General features: G+C 32.9%; 2 protein-coding genes across 3 annotated transcripts; one reads left to right on the top strand and one right to left on the bottom strand.

Moving 5' to 3' along the window:
• Positions 1 to 6584: 6584 nt before the first annotated feature.
• Positions 6585 to 16043, bottom strand: LOC129798606 (ferritin subunit). The gene is made up of 3 exons (XM_055841832.1): positions 15614 to 16043; positions 7193 to 7485; positions 6585 to 7109 (listed from the first exon to the last, which is right to left on the bottom strand). Exons 1-3 carry the CDS (start codon positions 15678 to 15680, stop codon positions 6834 to 6836), a joined length of 636 nt encoding a protein of 211 aa, XP_055697807.1. The 5' UTR covers positions 15681 to 16043; the 3' UTR covers positions 6585 to 6833.
• A 123-nt stretch (positions 16044 to 16166) lies between these two features.
• On the top strand, positions 16167 to 18416 carry LOC129798605 (uncharacterized). 2 transcript variants are annotated; one of them, XM_055841830.1, is made up of 3 exons: positions 16167 to 16312; positions 16523 to 16633; positions 17642 to 18416. In XM_055841830.1, exons 2-3 carry the CDS (start codon positions 16531 to 16533, stop codon positions 18214 to 18216), a joined length of 678 nt encoding a protein of 225 aa, XP_055697805.1. In that variant the 5' UTR covers positions 16167 to 16312; positions 16523 to 16530; the 3' UTR covers positions 18217 to 18416. The 2 variants fall into 2 exon arrangements, with proteins under 2 accessions (XP_055697805.1, XP_055697806.1); XM_055841831.1 differs by having other exon boundaries at positions 16187 to 16461.
• Positions 18417 to 20612: the final 2196 nt, after the last annotated feature.

Genomic DNA, 20612 nt, shown 5'->3' with positions numbered 1-20612 from the left:
CCATGCTTCGATACCCCATAGTATTCGCTCTTTATCTGATGAACACCAATAACTGCAAACGCCTGGAAGGACGTACGGTCAGGACATGACATGCCAGAAGGACTGGGTACTATTTGAGACACTTGCTATCCCTGCCATGAAGGAAGAATTGTGTGTGAAAAATTTCGAGTCGAAGGACCGAAGCACGTCCTCTGGACCGTAACTGCTATCAAATCAAAGGAAAAAAAGATGCTATTTTCTTTGAGCTCTAACCCAAAGGGGATGGACGTGGAGAAGATGATGCAGTATCCTGACGAAGCCAAAAGAATAAACAGACACCCGCCAAGCACTAGTTTGGACAAGGATTGTGCTTTGAATATCAATTGAGTGTGAATGTGCTCACTATATTTTCTGTCCCACAAAATCACAACCCTCAAGCATGATTGAAAGCATTGCAGCAGCATTTCTCCAACCACTCAATTTATCCAAGAGATTTTCTTTAATTTCACGTACTCCATCGAAAAATCGCCGAATTCACCTAAATGATATTAAGGAAAAAAGGTTAGAGATAAAAAAAAACGACACATGTGACTTTCAAACTCAGAAGACAGAAGCTAATAGATTTAGCAAAATCTCTGCTGTTGCAACTGCAATAGCCCTACTGTACTAAATTAGTTATATTTAATTTTTTAGGGGCAAATTGTCTAAAGAGAAAATCAGAAAATTCACAATAATTCAAGTTTTCGAAATATATTTAGACCATGTACTAAAAGTGAACATGTGAAAATAAATCTCTAGGATTTGAATTATAAGAGTTAGAACAAAAGTCAACTTGAACAAATGAATAAAAATTCAAACAGTTTCAAACACTTTTTTTTAAAAAATTATGATTCATCCAATGTACTAAATTTAGTACACTTCATTCTGAAACATTTTCTAGGAGGAAATTTCAAATTACTTTCTATTAATGAGTTTCAGCGATATATTTGCTTAATAAATGATAACATTTTCTTCAGACTAATAAATTTAGTACTAATATCTTACTAAGTTCGAATCACATGCAAATGAAAAAGATGAATCTCCTCCTCGATTTGCCTGTAGTACTACATATTACCGTCAGTATTCTACCACAAATTTGAATCAATCGGTAAAGAAAATGAAATTGAATGAAAAGTACTAAAGATTAACAAGGTTTTAAGTACAGTAAAGTCTCTTAAATCTGAACCTCTCAAATTCGAACGACGTTTGGATTCAAAATGTCAATTGTAGGGTTATGTTAAAAAACTTGAATTCTGGATGATTGAAAATCATATTTACGTACTTCTTCCTGAATGTTTACGTACATTATGATCGTATAAAATGAAAAGGAAGTATGTTACCACTAAGACTTGTGAGAAAGTACGGGAATTTAATTCAAAGTACAATTTAATCTCACAAAAATTTCGTTAGTTTTGAAAAAATCGTTCGAATTTGGGAGGTGAGAAATGTCAAAAATACCCCCCGAGCGTTCGAATTTAGAAGACTCTACTGTACTTACTTTCTTTAAGTATGACTTATCCCTGCGACTAATTTTAGTACACTTCATACAAAAACGTTTTCCGAAAGGAAATTTAAATGTTTTTTTTTTATAATATTCAATTATTCTAACTAAACGATATGTTTGCTTTGAAAACGACATTTTTAGAGAATCCTAATTTTAGTACAAATAATCTTATTCATCTTAAATTATCTAAAAATTGAAATGGAACGAATAGCACTAAAAAATTAACAAAGATTCAAATACTTCTTTCTTTTCTTTCCGCATGATTTATGCCTAGTACTAAATTTAGTACACTAAATTTAGTAAGTAAATTTAATTTGATTTTTATAAAAGTTATTGAATCTCAGCGATATGTTTGATTAAAAATTACATTTTAACAAATTACTAAATTTAGTACAGATATCAAATTAGAACAAAAACACTTAGTCATCAAATACGATAATATACAGAATTCCACACAAAAATAAAAAGAGACACTGCAATAAAACTAGAATTACTTATAACCTTTTTATCAAGATATTAATATTCTATCTAATTATTGTAATTTCTCCTGAATAAATCATAAAATTATTATGAATACATCATTAGCGTTGTGTACAACTTCTCATGATGTTCTAATTTTAGTAGAACACGTGTTTCCAATTTTACGACGAATCTAACCTCTAATAGATTTAAACGTGAACCAATCGTTTACGAAGACATTTTTGTGCTTGGGATTTAAAATATATTTGTACTAAATTTAGTACAGCTCGAATTTTAGTACTTAATCTCTAAAAAACAATGATCAAATTAAGACATGCCTCTCACAGATCTGAGATTCAACCAAGATAAAGTTTAGTGTAACAATAAGCGCAGTGCAATAATGTACTAAACCACATTTCAACTATAATTTTGTCCACTATAAATATATTAGTTTGTCTCTCAGTATATCTTCATGTTTGTGAGACTCATAATGTTAACTCATTGCCATTATTTTGACAAAGTTTTACTACAAACCTTTACCCTGATCCTTAAATATTGTTCAATTACTGAATCATACTTATCCCCTTTTGTCGCTAAAATAGACTATGCGGTCTCTAAAGATACCAAGAAGGAAACATGTGGCGACACAATTCAATTTGAGTATCATTTCAATTTTCGTTATCCTAAAGGAACCCTTCTCCGGGGGCGATTTTCCTTTGCAAGTCATTGCTCTTGAGCTTGACCCTTCAGCCTCTGGTACTTTTTGCTCCGTAAAAGATTTTCCAATTTAAATACCATATTCAGTCAGTAAATTGAAATTTTGCCTTCAGTGGAGGAGAGTACAAAAGGACTAAGGCATATTCTGTGAAAAACGACTTTGAGGCAGAAGAATTAAATTTTTTTTCAGGAAAATAAAGACATTCAAGATTCAAAGCACATCATTTTCACCCTCATTTTTGCCCATTTGACTACATCTTTTATTTTTCACCATGCTCTCTAAATGGACAGAACACGTTACATTACAATTTAATACGGGGGGACATGAAAAAAATGCAAAATTTTTTTTGTGGGAGGATGCGAAGACATGATAAATAGAGACCTAAGCTGAAATTGCTATATTTTCCTGACAAATCATCACGTCAATACAGTCGAAGACAGAAGGGACTAAAAGTGTATTTGAATATCTTCTTACTTATGCAATAAACATCCCCAATTCTGGGCAATCTGTCACGTTTATATGTCCGCCAATTTTTTTCCTCCTGGCCTTTCTGGTCAACCCCATATCCTTTAAAAAAAAAAGATGACAGAAGTTTGGGGTGAATTTTAAGATTTTAAAATTTGTCTTTTCCTTCTTGTGTACACGAATGGCAAAAGCTGGCTCAACATGGTCAGAATACGTAATCCAAGCACCTCCTAAACCATTCACAAAGTTCAACAATCAAGGGTTGTTTCGCATTTACAAAATGCTACATGAGAAAATCCTTGAAATATTTATTTGTCCGTTTTCTTATTCGCACGCAAATCGTGATGACACAGGGGAAAAGCCGTCAAACCTTAACACAAAACTTGACTCATATCTCGGAGATAGAGTATCCCTTATACCCCAAGTTTTAGTATTTCAGGAGGGGAATCCAAATGCTGATGCTGGTAACACTTTTTTATGCTACCATAAAAAGCATCTTTCACGCGATAATTATTTGGAATATTACACAAAAGAGATAAGCAAAACAACTATAAAAATCAATCCCTCGGTTGGTAGGTCACACAAAAATATAGTTTGCATATTAAAAATCTTGATGAATTTTTAAAATAAAGAAAACATTAGAATTATCATAAATAAGTTGTTCGGTGAATATTTTTTAAAATAAAGGAGACATTATATCGTTTTGATCCTTTCCGTTTAAATATCCTTTTAATCGAAAGGTTTTCTAGGGAATTATATTTGTGCTTAGTAATAGTGAATCTAAGGGCCTTGACAGACATGAGGATTAGCCGAGAGACGGCTTAACGTAGTTATATTAGAAATAATGGTTAAACTACATTTCCATAATTTTCCACTAAGTCATCTCTCGGCTTAAGTCGTAAGTGTGTCTAGGGCGTAAGAAAACCACTTTGGTGATTCAGGCCTGAGATAAAACTCCCAGATACCTGTTATAATCATTCTAAGTGTGTCTTATCTAAAAGAAAAAGTCGGTGAGAAATTGTATTTCTATCTCTTACTGTCTCTGTGTTTAGGTCTTCTGGAAAACGATTCCAACGATTTTTCAACCACATCCAGGGCCTATTTTGCAACCGAGCTTGAATTTGGAGATTTTAGAAAGGTCTTGAAATTTCCAACCCTGCTGCATCGGTCTCAATCGGTAAAATATCAGTAAAATACTCATAAATGATATTTTTTTTATCTTTTTATTTATTAATAGTACAGTAAAGTCTTTTAAATTCGAACGCTTGGGGGGTGCTTTTAATATTTCTCACCTCCCAAATTCAAAACTAACGAAATTTATGTGACATACTTCATGTTCATTTTATACGATCACAATGTATATAAACATTCAGGAAGAAGCACGTAAAAATGATTTTCATTCATCCAGAATACACTTTTTTTTAACATAACCCAACAATTGACATTTTGAATCCAAATGTCGTTCGAATTTGAGAGACTCTACTGTATATATTTTTACTGCTCGAACTCCACGGAGACAGCAGTATATCTCTCCTTGGAAATTACAAGGAGCCAACTAATTTTCGGCCATTTTTCAGGAGACAGCATGAAAGATTCAACTTTGTCTAAATAAGTATCTCAATTAAATGACTGAACAAAAACAATTTATTTCTTTTCTATTTGTATGAGCACTAATATAAACATCGAAACTTTTATATTTTTAGCTTTCAAAATATGTTTTTTTTATGAGTTATCTCCTTGTCGTTCTAAATCATGTGCAAATTTTGCTGAAATTAGAATGACAAGCGATTAACTTGCTTGAGTTAGTCCCTTGTTTCACAAAATTTTGAACGATTAATATATTTTGTGCCCCTTTACTTCAAACAAAATTATGCAAGTAATCAAAAAGATTAAAATTTTGAAAAACTTTTCTAACAACGAAATTTAATGACTTATATCATCTGAAAATTTATTAAATTGTCTTTCTAAGTGCATTAGAATCTCAAAATCGCAAAAAAGTGAGTTGACCCCTTGTAATTTCCAAGGAGCGATATATACCTCGATTTTTTCACCCTTGGGATTTCCGACAAAACTGAACTGGTTCCAATCGATTTTGAACCGGTAATGAATCCGATCATAACCGATAACTAATTTTTATTCAAAATTCAATTATATTAAGTCCTAAACTATTTTGGGCAATGTTTTGACTGATTTATAAGACCATTCAAATCGGTTGTGAATGGGTAACGAACCGATTATAAACCGATAAGCAATTTTTGTCTGAAAATCAATTACATCACTCTTAAAATTATTTTGTGTGATCTTTCGAGTGATTTACAAATCGGTTTAAATCGGCTTAGAACCGGTAAACGGTTAAGTACTTTTAAGGGTAGCATCTAAGTCACGAGTTCGAGCACTTCGCAAAGCCTAGGGTGCTTTGTCACCCCTTTGAGCTGTAAACTAAACGGTAAAAGATATCAACCTCCAATCTCCAGTGACCCCACTCCCTCCGGAAGTCTTTTACAAATACAGTGAAAAGTTTTAAAGTAAATTAAAGTAAGCCCAAAATATTACACCTTTTAGAATAATTTATTTGGAATTTCTTTTTATATAGAAGAGCGTATAGTTTATTCGACAATTGTTAATCCAGTCGACTATCAAATTCACAATTTAACTTATATTCACAATTTAATTTATAAAAAATAAATTATGAATTTGAGAATTTAAAAATTCGCCATTTTTAAACTTAAATACTTACTACATACCAAATAGCTAGAGACTTGCAAAAAATATTCTAGATTCCTTCAACATTCTACTGTACAATTATGAACAGACATAAGAAAAAAAATTACTTTAGGTAGTCAAGAAAATTTATTTTCTTTATGGGACACCGGTGATCCAATCGTCCTTAAAGGGTTAAGCCTTCGGTCCCTAAGATATAGTGCATTAATTAAAATTATAGGGCTCTTATTATTTTATATTTATAATTTTAGAAAGAAAAACCTTTCTTCTTCTTAATAAAACTTACCAATCTTTTATAACTTATTGCACTTTGCAGCATTGATAAATCTTTTAAACATCATAGAATCAGAGAAGGGGAAAATGTTGTATATTGATGAATATTTGTCAAAAGAGCTGAACGAGGATTTGCGTGGATTTACTGTCCACTCGTCCATCAGTCACTCTCCCTGATTTTCCCAAACTCACCCTTGGATTTTCACCATTTCCACACTCCCTGCATTAGCCAACATCAGCACATAAGTTTCCTTCTGCGTGTACAGCGATGTCCAAATATGATACAATGAACCATAAAGTTTTCGATAAATAAAATTTTATGACCAAATTATCCTGCGAAATGTTTCTATTTTCCCATTTTTCCAAGCATTCAAGTGAAAAAGGAGTACGTGCGAGTCCAAGGTTTGGAAATGAAACATCACTTCGTCCAAAGACTACATTTTATTGAAAACTTAATTACACATCTTCTTTTAATCGTAAACAAAGTAATTGAGAATATGTAAAATGAATCAAATAGTGATTAGATTAGGGTAATCCCGAGAATGGCTGGCTCATCACAGTCATTTCCTGTGGCTCAGTATCTAGACACATCTATTAACATTCTATTGTTTTATTTCTTTTTTTTTCTTTCTTTAAATTCAATATTTATTACAACTCGATTTGGAAGGGATTCACTCATTCCAGAAGCTTCTTATCATACATAAATTCGCCAATGGTTCCATGAGTCTTCATCATCTTGCGCAGGGTGGAGATTTTGCCAGCCAGTTCACGCTGTCCATTGTATTGCTCTTCCAGGAATTCTCCCGTGAGATAGTCCACCAAATGATAGTCATTTACGTCACCCTCGCAAGTCTTGATAACATCACGAATGCTCCTGGTAACCTCAGCCTCAAGTTTCAGAGCCTCCTCCAGAGCATCTACTCCTGACTCCCATTCCAGTTTCTTCACCATCTGGCCCGGTAGAAAGAAATTCAGCATTTAGTATCCAGAACACTTAAAAGCAGAATACGGAATACATTCATTAAAAAACCTACCGGAACCTTGATGAGGGATGTAATGTAGCTGGTCTCATTGAAGGTGTTCAGACCACCACGCATCAGAAGGTACTCGATGAGTTTATTGGCATGTTCGCGCTCCTCTGAAGATGCTTCAAAGAAGTGCTTGGCAAATCCTGGACGATTGACAGTATCTCTGGAGAAATAGGCTGCCATAGCCAAGTATTTCATGGAGGCATCAACTTCCATTTGGATCTGTGTGCGCATCTTCTCAATGCAACTCTTGAACATATCTTGCCAGTCTTTTGGAATCTCCGGCACATCAAGTGAACCTGTTTTTCCCAAAATTTATGATCAACCATACGAAATCATTAGGCAAAATATTTCAATATTTATTAAAAAAAATGTTGCTATTCCAATGAAAAATTCAGATTCTTTAGCGATTTACTGTTATAAATTTTTCTGCATGATCGATTTTTTCTTGTTTGGTTCCTGCCACGATTGTTTGATAGTTTAAAAGGTTTAAAACACGGAAAAAAACTAGGAAAAACAGTAGAGACAGGAACCAAGGCAAAGAAAAGTCGATAATACAGAAGCAATTGAGAACAGTAATGTGCTAAAAAAATATTCAGGAGAGAGATTTCCCCCTATAATTTTGAAAATGTTAAAATGGAATGAAACTCTAACAAACAAATTAGCTTTAATATAGAACAATTTTTTAAAGTTCTTGTCAAATTTAAAGGATTTGGAATAGGAATTTTGCATAGATCTGTTTGTTTAACGAGAGAAATCTTAAATTGCATAAATAATTTTCAATTTTAAAGTAAGAAAAACAACTTTTAGTGCTAAATAATGTTAATTTAATCAAACAATGCACAATATGCAATTGTCGTATCTCTCAATGTCTGCATTTTCTCTTTATCAAAAAAAAATTGTAACAAAACAATCTAGAAGAAGTTACACATAATAGACGTAGAAAAGGAGATATTACAAATATTAAAATTAAAACAACAAAATATGGACAAAAATCAATTAAATACAATTCAATTAAACATTATAATAAATTAATTTCACAATTAAAAAAAGATGAAACATTGTACAATCAGAATATTAAACAAATTTTATTGGATATCCAAGAACGCTGAGGATGTATCTCGTACGGATTGGTCGCACTCAATTTAGAATTAAGTGAAAGTTAAAATTTATATAGTCAGTTATAGAATGTATATTCTTTTGACATGACAATAAACTTATCTATCTATCTATCTAACTTCAATTAGATATTACTAAATTACTTAGAAATCTTCATTTGAAGGTCAAACACTGCCAGGAAATATACATTTAATAAAAAAGCACCTAGAGCTTTATTTTATATTTTTTAAAACGGATGAATTGCTCAACAATTGTTAGCGTAAATTGATTTTTGAACTTGCCAAAGCCCAAGACAATTTTTTTTCACATAAAAAGCTGCATTACATTAAATTTTTTATGCATTGTATATGCTTTGAAAATGAATAAGAGCAAATTATTAACATTGCAGCAAAAATTTTGATTTTTAAATCTATTTTCTTATTCTAAAATATTTAATTAAATTTGAAAAATATTGAGCTCCCTTTTATCACAAAGTCGAGAGGAAAATGGTTTTATTCTTAACTTTAAAGTGCGCAATTGGCAGATAATGATTCCAATTGTAACGCTCTAGGTACTTGAAAAACAAAAGATTTTAAGAACGTCATGATTTTGCGTGCTTAGTAACTACATTGTAAGTATATTTGATTAATCAATGACTAAACACTTCTCATACACTCAGAAAAGAGCTCTGTGGAAACAGCTCTTAATTTAGCTCTTGATATAAGAACGGGCATTCGTGTGTTGAGCTTAAAGACTATTTTACTTGAAGGAAAGCATTTATTTTAAAATATGCTTTGGTTCAAGAACGTACAGTCTTTGAATTTTCAGAGATGGCAAAAATAGTCTCTGGAAGAATTTTAAGTACTAACAAGTTCTTGGGGCAAAGCATAACGAGTTTTGATTCTAGTATCAGATTTTTTCTGCTGTATCGCAACAATTTTGACGTACACTCACAATTAAAAACACAATAGAATTTCACGTTTTTTTATTGCCCTATGCCACCGTATACACTTCTTAATTTATAATATTTCACATTCCCTATTGTTTTCCTAAAATCCAAGCGAAATTGATCAATTTTTGACTAAAAAAAAACTCACATTTGGGAAGATATTTCTCCATCCGATTATCGCTGAGCGAGATGCCCGACATGTTTACAATTTTTTTTTCACCCGAACCATCTCACAAAAATCTTTTAATTTTTCCTCTATATAAGTTTTTCTAAATAAAAAACCACCTTTTCACAACACTCCAGACACTTGAGCGAGCTCGTGGGGCACAATATTCTAATTTTCAAGAAAAAATATTTTCCTATTTTTCGAGCTTCACTTCACCAAATTTCCACTAATTCTTATCGGCACTGTATTTTTTTGCACCACAAGACACTTCACTACTTGTAGAGGCTTCTCCCCACAATTTTCACTATAATTTTATTGAAAAAACTCGCGAAAACAATCACAACTTTGCGAATTAATTGCACTGTGAATTATTTTGTCTGTCATTTGACAGCACTGGAAGTCACTGAAAATTTTCTCTGGAGAGACGGTACTCTCTCTCTCGCTCAAGACGCGGCAGCTCTTAGTTGATCTGTTTTAGAAAACAGCTCTTGATTCTAAGCACGACATGTTTAGGTTGATTCGGCTCTTAAAATATTCTTACAGACAAGAGCTGCATTTTTGCAAATCCCATACAAAGTTAGAACTGCCTTTTTCTGAGTGTATAGTGCAAAAAAATTCAAATATCAAAAACCTTTTCTACAATAAATTTAACAAAAAGAGAATATTTCAAATTTTATATAACGATTTTAGTAGGGCCGAAGGAACACCGGTTCAGCGAGAAACACCTATTGACCATTTTGTCAAAATATTCATATTCATTTAAATTATATAATAAAATGCAAGTGATGGTAGGATGGAGGCAGAACTCTCGTCGCGAATCGGTCAGGCTTCTGCAGTAATGAGGGAGCTTGGCAGAAGCGTGTTGAGGAAGGTCGAGCTTAGTCGATCGGCTAAATTATCGGTCTTTAAAGCTGTGTTCATTCCTATTCTCACCTATGGTCATGAGATTTGGGTAATGACCGAAAGGGTAAGATCGCGAGTACAAGCTGCCGAGATGAGGTACCTTCGAGCGGTTAAGGGAATCACTCGTAGAGATCGAGTGAGGAATGTGGCCGTTCGTGAGGAATTAAGAGTCGAGGAGCTGCTTCTTCGGGTTGAGAGATCACAACTTCGATGGTATGGACATGTTCAACGCATGAATGAAGAAAGATTCCCCAGAAAAGCTATGCAAGCCATTGTGAGGAGACCTCGGCCTCGAGGCAGACCTAGGACAAGGTGGCTGAATCAAATTCAGAATCTTGCCTTGGAACGCCTCGGGATCGAACCCGAACATCTTCCTGAAGTGGCGGAGGACCGACAGGCGTGGGCTGCTAGATTGGATGTCATGGGCCCGCGACCCCAATAGGGATAAGCGGTTGAAAATGAATGAATGAATGAATAAAATGCAAGTAATAAGACGTTTTTTAATTAATCTAGTTTTTTCTATAGGTGCAGATGTTTAAATTTTATATCCTAAATTGTCCAGAATAGTGTGCCAATAGGTGTTGACAAAAACTGTTGAAGTGACGATAGGTGTTCTTTTGGCATTACAGTACATTCATAAAAAAAATTGTAAAATTCCATTAAATAAAATCTTTCTAAATTCATAAAGTTTGGAACTGAAAATGTAATAAAACTTTCTGTAAGAGTTAGGTGTAGACAACTGACTATAAGACTTAAATATTCACACGTTAAAATAAAAATAAAATAGGAATTTTATAAAGCAATTGAAAACGAAAAGAACATCTTTTAAAACCAGAAATAGGATTTATTGTTTATTTTTTATTTTATATTTTATATTTTAATTCAGGTTAAATATTTAAAATTATAATGGATTTCCTTTCCAATCGACATTGCCTTCACTTCCAAAAAAAACCCTAATTTCCAAAATATTTTATTTAATTTCAAATAAAATGATTTTCTTTTCAGTAGAAATATTCAAATCATTCAAATATTTGAAATACTGAATTCTCAAATCAAAATTAAACATATCGGTTGAAAATGAATGAAATGAATGTATCGTGTAGTCATGTTGAAATTATTGCTTCATTTTACGTGTTAAGCTTTTCTAACCCTTTAAGAACGATTGGGTCATCCGGCACCCATAGAGATAATCATTTTTCCTGACTACCTAAAGTTGTTTCTTTCTAATGCTTATACGTAATCTTAAAGTAGAAGGTTGTAAAAATCTTTAGAATATTTTTTTAGAAATCTAACTATTTGCTATATAGTAAATACTTAATCTCAAAAATAACGAATTTTCAAATTACCGAATTGATGAACGATTTTTTTATTCTTTTTTAAATTTCTATTTTTTTTTAAGCCAAAACATCTTGGCACTAGAAACTACAATAACTATACATAATATTTTTCATAAGAACGAAAATTGTGATCCATCATGGTATTGGCAAAAAGTTGATTTAAATTTCCAGACTATTTTTGTCCCTATCGTCCGTAGGGGCAAAAAATACACTGAATCACACTTATTCTGACTTTCCAAGTTTAGTTATAAGACGTTTCACAAGTTTTGTTAATCGGTTTCATTTTTATTGTTGATTTTCGGTCCGTAAAAAGTGTCTCGTCCTTAAAGGATTAAATCAAGTGTTAGAACTATTAAATTCGTGGGTGAACCCAAGTACTTAAACATTTGTGTACATCTCAATATTAGGCGTTCCTTATCGTATTTCTTATGAAGAAGATTTTTGAAATATTTGTTGAAAACCTGTACACATTTCTAATAAATGTGAGAAAATATGCACACTCAGTAAATATTTAAAACATGGGTTCTCCTTAAAACTCCAATACTATTTCTTAAACATATATATTTTTTAAATATCCGCTGTAATTTTAAATGTTTTTTTTTTATTAAAGCCTAAAGAAAGTAATATTGTTTTACTTTAAATATTAATAAAATATTTTTAGCCGTACATATTTTAGTAAATTTAATCACTACACATTTAATTTGATAATGAGAAAAATTAAAAGGAAATTATAAATACTTTATATTTAAATAGTGAAAATATTTAAAGAAGAAATGGTAAAGCACCTTGACAGATTTTCACGGTTTTGACAGAATACAGTGTAGTCAAATTTAGAATTCCAGAAAAGGCAAAATTCCGGACACCGAATTGGAACTAAAATCTTTAAGCCTCCGCCACACCTTTTATATCGATAAAATTTCATGAAATCAAAATTCGCGTCGTTTTCTTTCTCAAAAGATTTGCATAAATCTATCCCACTCTTTCGGACTCAAAATTGGATTGAACTAAATTTAATTTGGTTTTTTTTATCCCCCCCTTACCCTTGATATAGGTCTGAAGCCTATCGGCTTATTGTGACCAAGATCCCATTACAACTAAAATACTTAACAATTAAACAAATGTCCTTAATAAAAATCTATCACTATCACTTATATTCTAATGTCGTTACTATTTAGGAACGCCACAATCTTTTTCAAGGGTCCTTTACTTTAATTTGGTGTGATGTTCAATATAAGAAGTGTGCAAAAAAGTAAGATAGTCATTTGTAAAACTTTTGGGAAAGAAAGGATATGTTAATTTTGACTTCATGAATTTTTTTTTGATCTTAAAGGTATGCCGGAACCAATAATAATCCCAACATTGCAGTAATCATTTTGTAAATTATGCTATTTTAAAAAATTTTGAGGATTATGGATTATTTGATTTTTATCAAGTATTACTTGGTCTTTATCAAGTTTAAAGAGAGTTGTTTGAACTCTAAATTGTTTTTTCCGGAATTCTACACATTACGTTTCAATGCAAAAGTTTGTTACTCTTGGGTTTTGCCTATTTGTTTCTATTTAGTGCATTTCGACCACTCAGAATACAAGTCGAACAACTTGAATTTTTATAAAAATCGTTTTATTCGCTTTTGGATACTTCTTTATACCCTCTACCTTCCTTGTTGATATTATACTTGATAAATAATTAATTTTTAAGGTTTAGAGATTTTAAATCTCAAATATCCTTTACTTTGTATGTAAAATCTCAGCTTCAAATCGCTCTCCTGTAAAATTTTCCTACTACGAGTTATTCGTTTCTTACTCTGAGCGGTCGATTTACAAAGCACCTATTGGTGATACCGATGCAGAATTAGCCGCAGCAGGGGCCTTTCGACATTTCATTTTTCCATACGTTTTTGCATAGAGGCACTGAAGACTATTGGCAAGTTTTTTCCTAAAGAGAATTGACTTATCAGTCTGATATATTTCGAAATCGTGCATTAAAAGCTATCTAAAAATACATATTTCATAATGCTCGCCGAAATAATACAAGAACTACGAGCAAATTTGTTTAAGTCGCAGTGCAGTATCTGCAAAAGTTTTACAAGGAAAAGTGAAAAATAGCTTCACATTTTATTAGGTTTGATGAGCCCCTGGCCGCGGATACAATTAGCCAGGTGGGATTTTATAATTTCGGATTTATTGTAATATTTATCATCCTGATAAAAAAAACATTTCTAAAAATTTCGAGCAATGAAAAATGTTATTTTCTGGCTAATCTACCCCGGTCTCCCTTACCATTAATATGTATTCAGCGGAAAAACCTAAATTAGAATATTTTATTTTAGAAAAAAAATATTTTTCAAAAATCTTATCTAATTTTTTTCTTTTCATTTTTAATTTTTTCTGTACATTTTTATTTTCAATATTTCTTTTTTTTTTCTTTCACAATTGTAGGGTAGAGTAAGCCCTTTTCGCCACCTTAAGGTTTTGTACCCTTGTAATTCATACAATTTTTGTCGAAATAAAAAGAAATTTTCTGTACAAGTGCTTTGAAGCATTGTCTCTCTAATGAACCAGAAAACTTTCCGGGAATTTTTGGGCATCTAGTTGAAAAAATACATTTCCTGCAACAATGCATGTTTCAGTACTTTTCGCCACTTTGTAAACACTTTTTCGCCACTGTGTAAGCACTTTTTCGCCACTTGTTTTTAATTGATTTTTAAGAAACAGCAGCTTTCGAAAATCCGCAAAAGTACATTGCACAGTACTTTTCTTATTTAACACCTATATTAGACAATTAGTAGAGTATTTCGAATGATTTTTTGCACATTTTTTGTTTGCGACAAAAATCAATTGACAATTAGGTCTGTTTCAACTAAATTCCGCGAGGAGCGCCACTTGTAAAATGCTTGGAAAAATGAGTGGCGAAAAGTACTTACACAACCGAAAAAAGTAAGTCCTATTTCACCACATCCGTATTTCTTTATTTTTTGGAAAACATTATTAAATAATGATATTAGAGCGAAGCTTAGTTAATAACAAAGTGACTTTCAGTGAAAAAATATCAAATACTGTACTGCAAAAACATAAAATATTGCAAGACAATTTGTCTGAGCGTTGACAAGGTTATTAAGAACTTCATATTTTTTTGGTGACTGTTCACCTTGTCGACAATTTCTTCAATTAACTTGCAAATAATCTATCGGTGGAGCATCAGTTATGGTTTTCTGATCCGTTGGACTAGAGGTTACGAAGTAATAGTCATTTCGTAGTTCCATGAGCTCATAATTCCCTGAAAAAGTGATTTTATTTGTAGGTGGCGAAAAAGTGCTTACTGGCGAAAAAGTACTGACTCTACCCTAAAAGGGATGATCCTATTTTTGTGAATAAAGTATATTATTATTATTAATATAAAAGTTTTTACAATTTATAGATAGAATATTGAGTGTGTCATTGAATTACTGATGAGAAAATTTTCCACTTCAATAATAATCACAAAGAATCCCGAGACCATATGACTCTCAATATGCCATGTGGTATTGCATTGTCTCTATGGGAAGCTCATGATCATTGTCCAGAAGTGATAAGAGAGAAATTGATTGTTGAAAGTTGGACATTAGAGAGAATATTCGAGAGATAATTGTGAAAACTTCCATTAAATTGTCTCCACTATCTTAAGCAATTGAGGTGAAATTTATGATTTACAAGAGGCGTCAACCTTAAGAAATTGTTCAAGGCTGACCACATTTATCAATTGAAGTGGTCACAGGAGGGATGTACGAGAATCCCACTACGGATAGTACAAAGCCAAGAAGGTTAGAGTAGGAAATGTCAGAAAGAATTCTTATTTTTCTGACTATTTTTCCGTCGCAATTATCGCGCATTAGATTGATGCTGTATGCAAAATGACGAAATGTTGTGCAATAATTTAGAAATGGGATGATATATGACCTAGATATTTGGGTTTGGGGGGAAAATTGATTAACTTACACTTGAGGGATGCTGAGGCCATAAAGACCATGGAGAATGCAATCGCCAAAGCTAGAACTTGCTTCATTTTGCCTTCTTTGGGGGTTAACAGAAAAATTTATGCACCAGAACAGAGAGAGAATTTTATTTTACACTTTTGTCCGATTTCAGTGAGAACTCGATTGATTTTGCGATGTGGTCAAAACCTTTATACGCACTGGTACAGAAGGGTTTCGACTGATATACTAATAGGTGGCCAAAGTAGATTGATCGGCAACAATAGACTTACTGATGAAATATTTTAGCACGATATTCACTTATAACGAGACCTTTTCACACTGCTCGACAATGAGTTTTTACTGCAAGTCGCAGAACAAAACTTTCCACACGGAACGAACAATTTTCTGAAGCGTCATTAGTCAAGTCAACCAATCGATGGTACTTTTGCCTATGTATGAGGCTATCTATATAGGAAAAAGCTGAATCATACGCAGGAACACAAAGAAAATTCCACCAATACTTCAGTATATCCTTATCAGTATTTCTGCCCCTCCATGGTAAATTTGTGATGTGTGCAGCAGCACAAAATACTCTTAGGTCTGACATTTAAGTCGCCATTACCGTGAATACCACAGTTAAGTGACTATCTATCGTGGAAAATTCAATTGTTTGTGAGTTTCTTAGTCTAATTTTCTGAAGATTTAATTGTCGAAATAAGAGGTAATCATTTCCTTCCATCCTTCAAATGTGATAATCCCTTGGCATTCCCTAAGATTTCAGTTGCAATTTTCAATTTGAAATCGAGGATTGCCAAACAATTTCACAATAAAACGAAATTCAATTTGTTCAGAAAATTTCCGTTATTTCAAGTGAGATTTTGCAAATTTATCACAAATTTAATATTAGTAATATTGTATTACTTTTCAAAAGGTTTCACAATGAAAATCTTCGTTGCTCTCGTTGCCATCGCCTTTGCCTTTGTTGGCGCCTCTGCAAATAAACACTGCTATGCTGATGTTGAGAATACCTGCAATAACAATAGTAAGTTTTCCTATAATTTTAAGAAGTCTTTCAATACATAATGTCCCTTTAATCATCCTAAATGCCCTATCAAACTATTATTTTCCTCGAAAAAATCCCTTTTTCTTGCTCATTTTCGCAAAATTTCAACTGCGCATTAGTCCGGGAAGTAGTGGGATTCTCGTACATACTCCATCTCGAGAGATAGTTATTTTTATGATTCATGATAGAGACCACTCGAAGCCACACTCTCTCTTTGTTAGTTATCTCCAATGACTCGGCAAATAACTATGCAGTTTTCTAGAATAATTTGGGATGGATATTATGAGAAAAAATAAGTAGGGGAAGGTGGGGCTACATTGAAAATGCTATTTTTTCGCATACATCTAGACAAAATAATTTTGCACCTAATTAAATTAGGGTAAGTGTGCCAAATTCCGGCCAGCTTGCAATTTCGGCCACCTTTTTTGTTCCTCGAATTTCCATGAACTTTTAGTTTTTGCATACTCTAGAGATTAGACAATGCAAAAAAAACAACAAAAAATGTCACTTCGACGAGCAAGATGATCTGAAAAAGGCATTGCAAGAATTCCCGAAGGAAAAGGAACTATGAGAATGAAGGTGTTCGAAATAGGACACCAAAGCTATGTCTACATTTTTATTCATTTTAAAATGTATTAAGAATGATTTTAGAGTAAATAAGGACGGTACACTCTTTACAAGGTTCCAATCAACACTCTTTCAGAAGAAAGAATAAAAAAAAATCAATTTGTATTTAAAATATTACATTTCAAACTTGAGACTTTGACGCTTGCATGCAACTATGCCGAAATTTGGCACACTTACCCTATAGCTAAATCCAGTTTCCTTTAGAAATATGAGGAAAAAATAGCGTTTACAGTATAGCCCCACTTCCGGCACTTCCGACACTTCCTTCCGAATTCCCATCACTTCCACAATTAATATGAAAAATTCTCGAAACACCGGTTCTCTCTCAAAAAGAAATATTAATATCCCTTCTTTGTCAAGGTCCCGATGACACCCTCCCCAATTGCAATGCTGTCTATTCGGGCTTCCCCCATGCTCAGCTGAATCTTCAGGAATTTACCGTGATGCAAATCCAATCGTCCTATGAGTACCTCCTGCTCTCAACCAAATACAACACTCATGTTAAAAATCGCCCTGGATTCGCCAAGAAATTCCGCGAGTTGGCGGACAGATCCTGGAATCATGGCATTGACTTAATTAAGCACATTACAAAGCGTGGTGGCAAGATGGAATTCCGTGCTGTTGAAAAGCCCCGCCATCTCTTTGGGCATACCCTGGAATTGGATGAGCTGCAGAGTATGGCTATTGTGCTGGAAAATGAGAAATTCCTGGCTAAGGCTGCCCATCATATTCATCAATCTGTTTCCCATGCCAATCACTCCACTCACTACGATCCCGAACTGGCCCACCACATGGAAGAGAAATTCCTGGAGGATCAGGCTGAGACTATCCGTCAGTACTCAGGCTATGCCAATGACCTCAAGCACTTCATGAAGGAGAAGTCTCAAGTGGCCTTGTCCATCTTCCTCTTTGACGAATACTTGCAGAAGGAGTAAGGTAGAGGCGTAAAAAAATAAATCATGTTTATGTGAAAAATAAAATAAAATAAATAATTTTTGGGTAATAATGTTTTTGTTAGATAAAAGAGCCATATGTTTTTTTATTAATAATTAAATACATGTAAGGAAATACCATTGAACGTGATAATTCCATGTAATTTAGAATGATCAAAATAAAAACCTCTGACAAATACCAATTGCAACTTTATCATTTTGGTTTCTGTATTTGGGTGAAAATTTCCCGTTTACATTGTATCAACAATCTTCCCACTCTCGATAGCAGCAACAAACTTGCAAGTGATTCAGTTGAAAGTCACAAAAAAACATTCTCAAGTATACGATAATTTAATAATTTAGAGCACGCAGAAGGTCTTTGGAATATGCATTAAGTTGTTTTGCAAGTTAATCAACGTAGAGTTCAAGACATTTGAGATTATCAATCATATTATACAATTATTTAGGAATTTTTCAATTACTTTCCAAAATGGGGAATTTTAATTGAAAAACAAATAGTAAAATTCATAGCGGAAGTTTAAAAATTGAAGAGAATAATATAGGGGCAGAAGGAGCTTTAGATAGGCTGGAACCCGGTTCGAAGGACCATTAGTTGTGAGAAAGGGTTAGGCATTTACAGAGAATCTAATTTATTTTCTTCTTATAATTCGTTCTTATGATTTTTACGTATCCATTGCCATGTTAAAGTTCTTCAAACTTTTGGGAGAAAGCTATATGGATTATCTGATTGGAACACAAAATTCTGAGAGACACGTTAAAATTCAAATAAATTCAAGTTCCAGTAATCGAAATCTGTACTATAAAGGCATTTTCAAATGTTTCATGATACTTCCTCAAAATTTTATAATTATTTTATCTAGGTATTGTCTACGTAAAAAAATAAAATTTCCACGATATTATTCAAATCAAAATTTTAAAATTTCCTCTCTCTTTTAGATAGGCAAAAAAACACGAAGGAGTACTCTAGCTTGAGTGTAGGGCTTGTACTTATTCAGTGTCTCTTGATCTTTGTCCATCTTAAACAGTGAGAAAATCTTTAATACTCCCTCCGTCCCAAAAAAAAGTCGTACGTTTGGGGAAAAATTAGGGATTAAGGAATTGTTTTACGGAATGTTTTTGTTAATAGTAAATATCTTACGTATGAACTATTCTCCTTCTTCAGTAGTAATATTGAGGTCCACCTACCACGGTAAGATAAGGAACTGGTGTCTTGAAGATTTTTTTTTCACTTTTTTTCGAAGAGCTCCGGTCGATATGTAACTTTTGAAAATTCTGCAATTAACATTTTTAACTAAAATTTCATTTAAAAATTTAGTGTACTAAAGAAGGGATTTATAGTTCTTTTCGTTATGCCATAACAATGGGTTTAAATTTACAAAAAGGGCAATAAAACCAATCTTGCTCTTTTTTTCTACGTTCTGTGATATGGGTGCTGAATAGTTGGAGATAAAGATTTGATGTCTTTGGACGACCCCCACCCCCCGTAGGTCAACTTTTGGATTTTCAATATGTTCCCATTTTCCCCCCGCCCCTCCTCTTCCTCAGAAAAAAATCGCACTATGTGTTTTTGAGCAATCCCAAAAAAGAATATGGTTTTTGGTAATGATCCTAAGGTCGACTTACCGGGGCGCCGCCGAAGGTGCCAAGCTTCTATCTCCAATCTTTTGGTACTTAAATCTTACTAAAAATATTCAAAAGAAAGATGTTTTTAAGACATTGTTTTCTTATCTTACAATCGTAGGTGGACCTCAATATTACCACTAAAGATGGAGGATAGTATGTACATAAGATATTTCCAATACACAACATTTCTACTTTACACCGTCTCGTCCTAGCGATATTCTTCCATACGTACGACTTTTTTGGGACGGAGGGAGTAGTACTTACGAGAAATTAGGAAAGTAGGTAGGTTATACTAAAATTTCCGGACAGCTATTTAGATTAGCTTGCAAATTCTGCTCTCTAATTTTAACTGAAGCAGCTTTAATGAAATGTAAAACATATTGGTAACACTAAACCTACCGACCATTTTTGGTAGATTTTCCTAGCATGCTTGGTCAAATGACAGACCGCGGTAGGTAAGATACTCAACATTTTTTTCTTAAAAAAGAAAAAAGAAAATTTAAAAACTAAAAAATATATAAAATGCATATTTTAAGAAATTCATAAAGTTTTACAGTGAAATTATACCGTTTAAATAGGGTCGGAGGAACGTCTGTTCGACAGGGAACCCCTATTGGCACTTTTGCCAAAATATTGAATATTATTTAATGTATCTAGTAAAATATAAGTAATATAACGTTTTTTCTGTAATATACCTTTTACTATAAGCAGAGATGTTCAAATTTCATATCTCAAATCGTACGGAGTAGGGTGTC

This window comes from Phlebotomus papatasi, chromosome 1 (assembly GCF_024763615.1).
Source record: "Phlebotomus papatasi isolate M1 chromosome 1, Ppap_2.1, whole genome shotgun sequence".
Classification (NCBI taxonomy): Eukaryota; Metazoa; Arthropoda; class Insecta; order Diptera; family Psychodidae; genus Phlebotomus; species Phlebotomus papatasi.
This window is presented reverse-complemented; position numbering and strand designations above follow the sequence as displayed.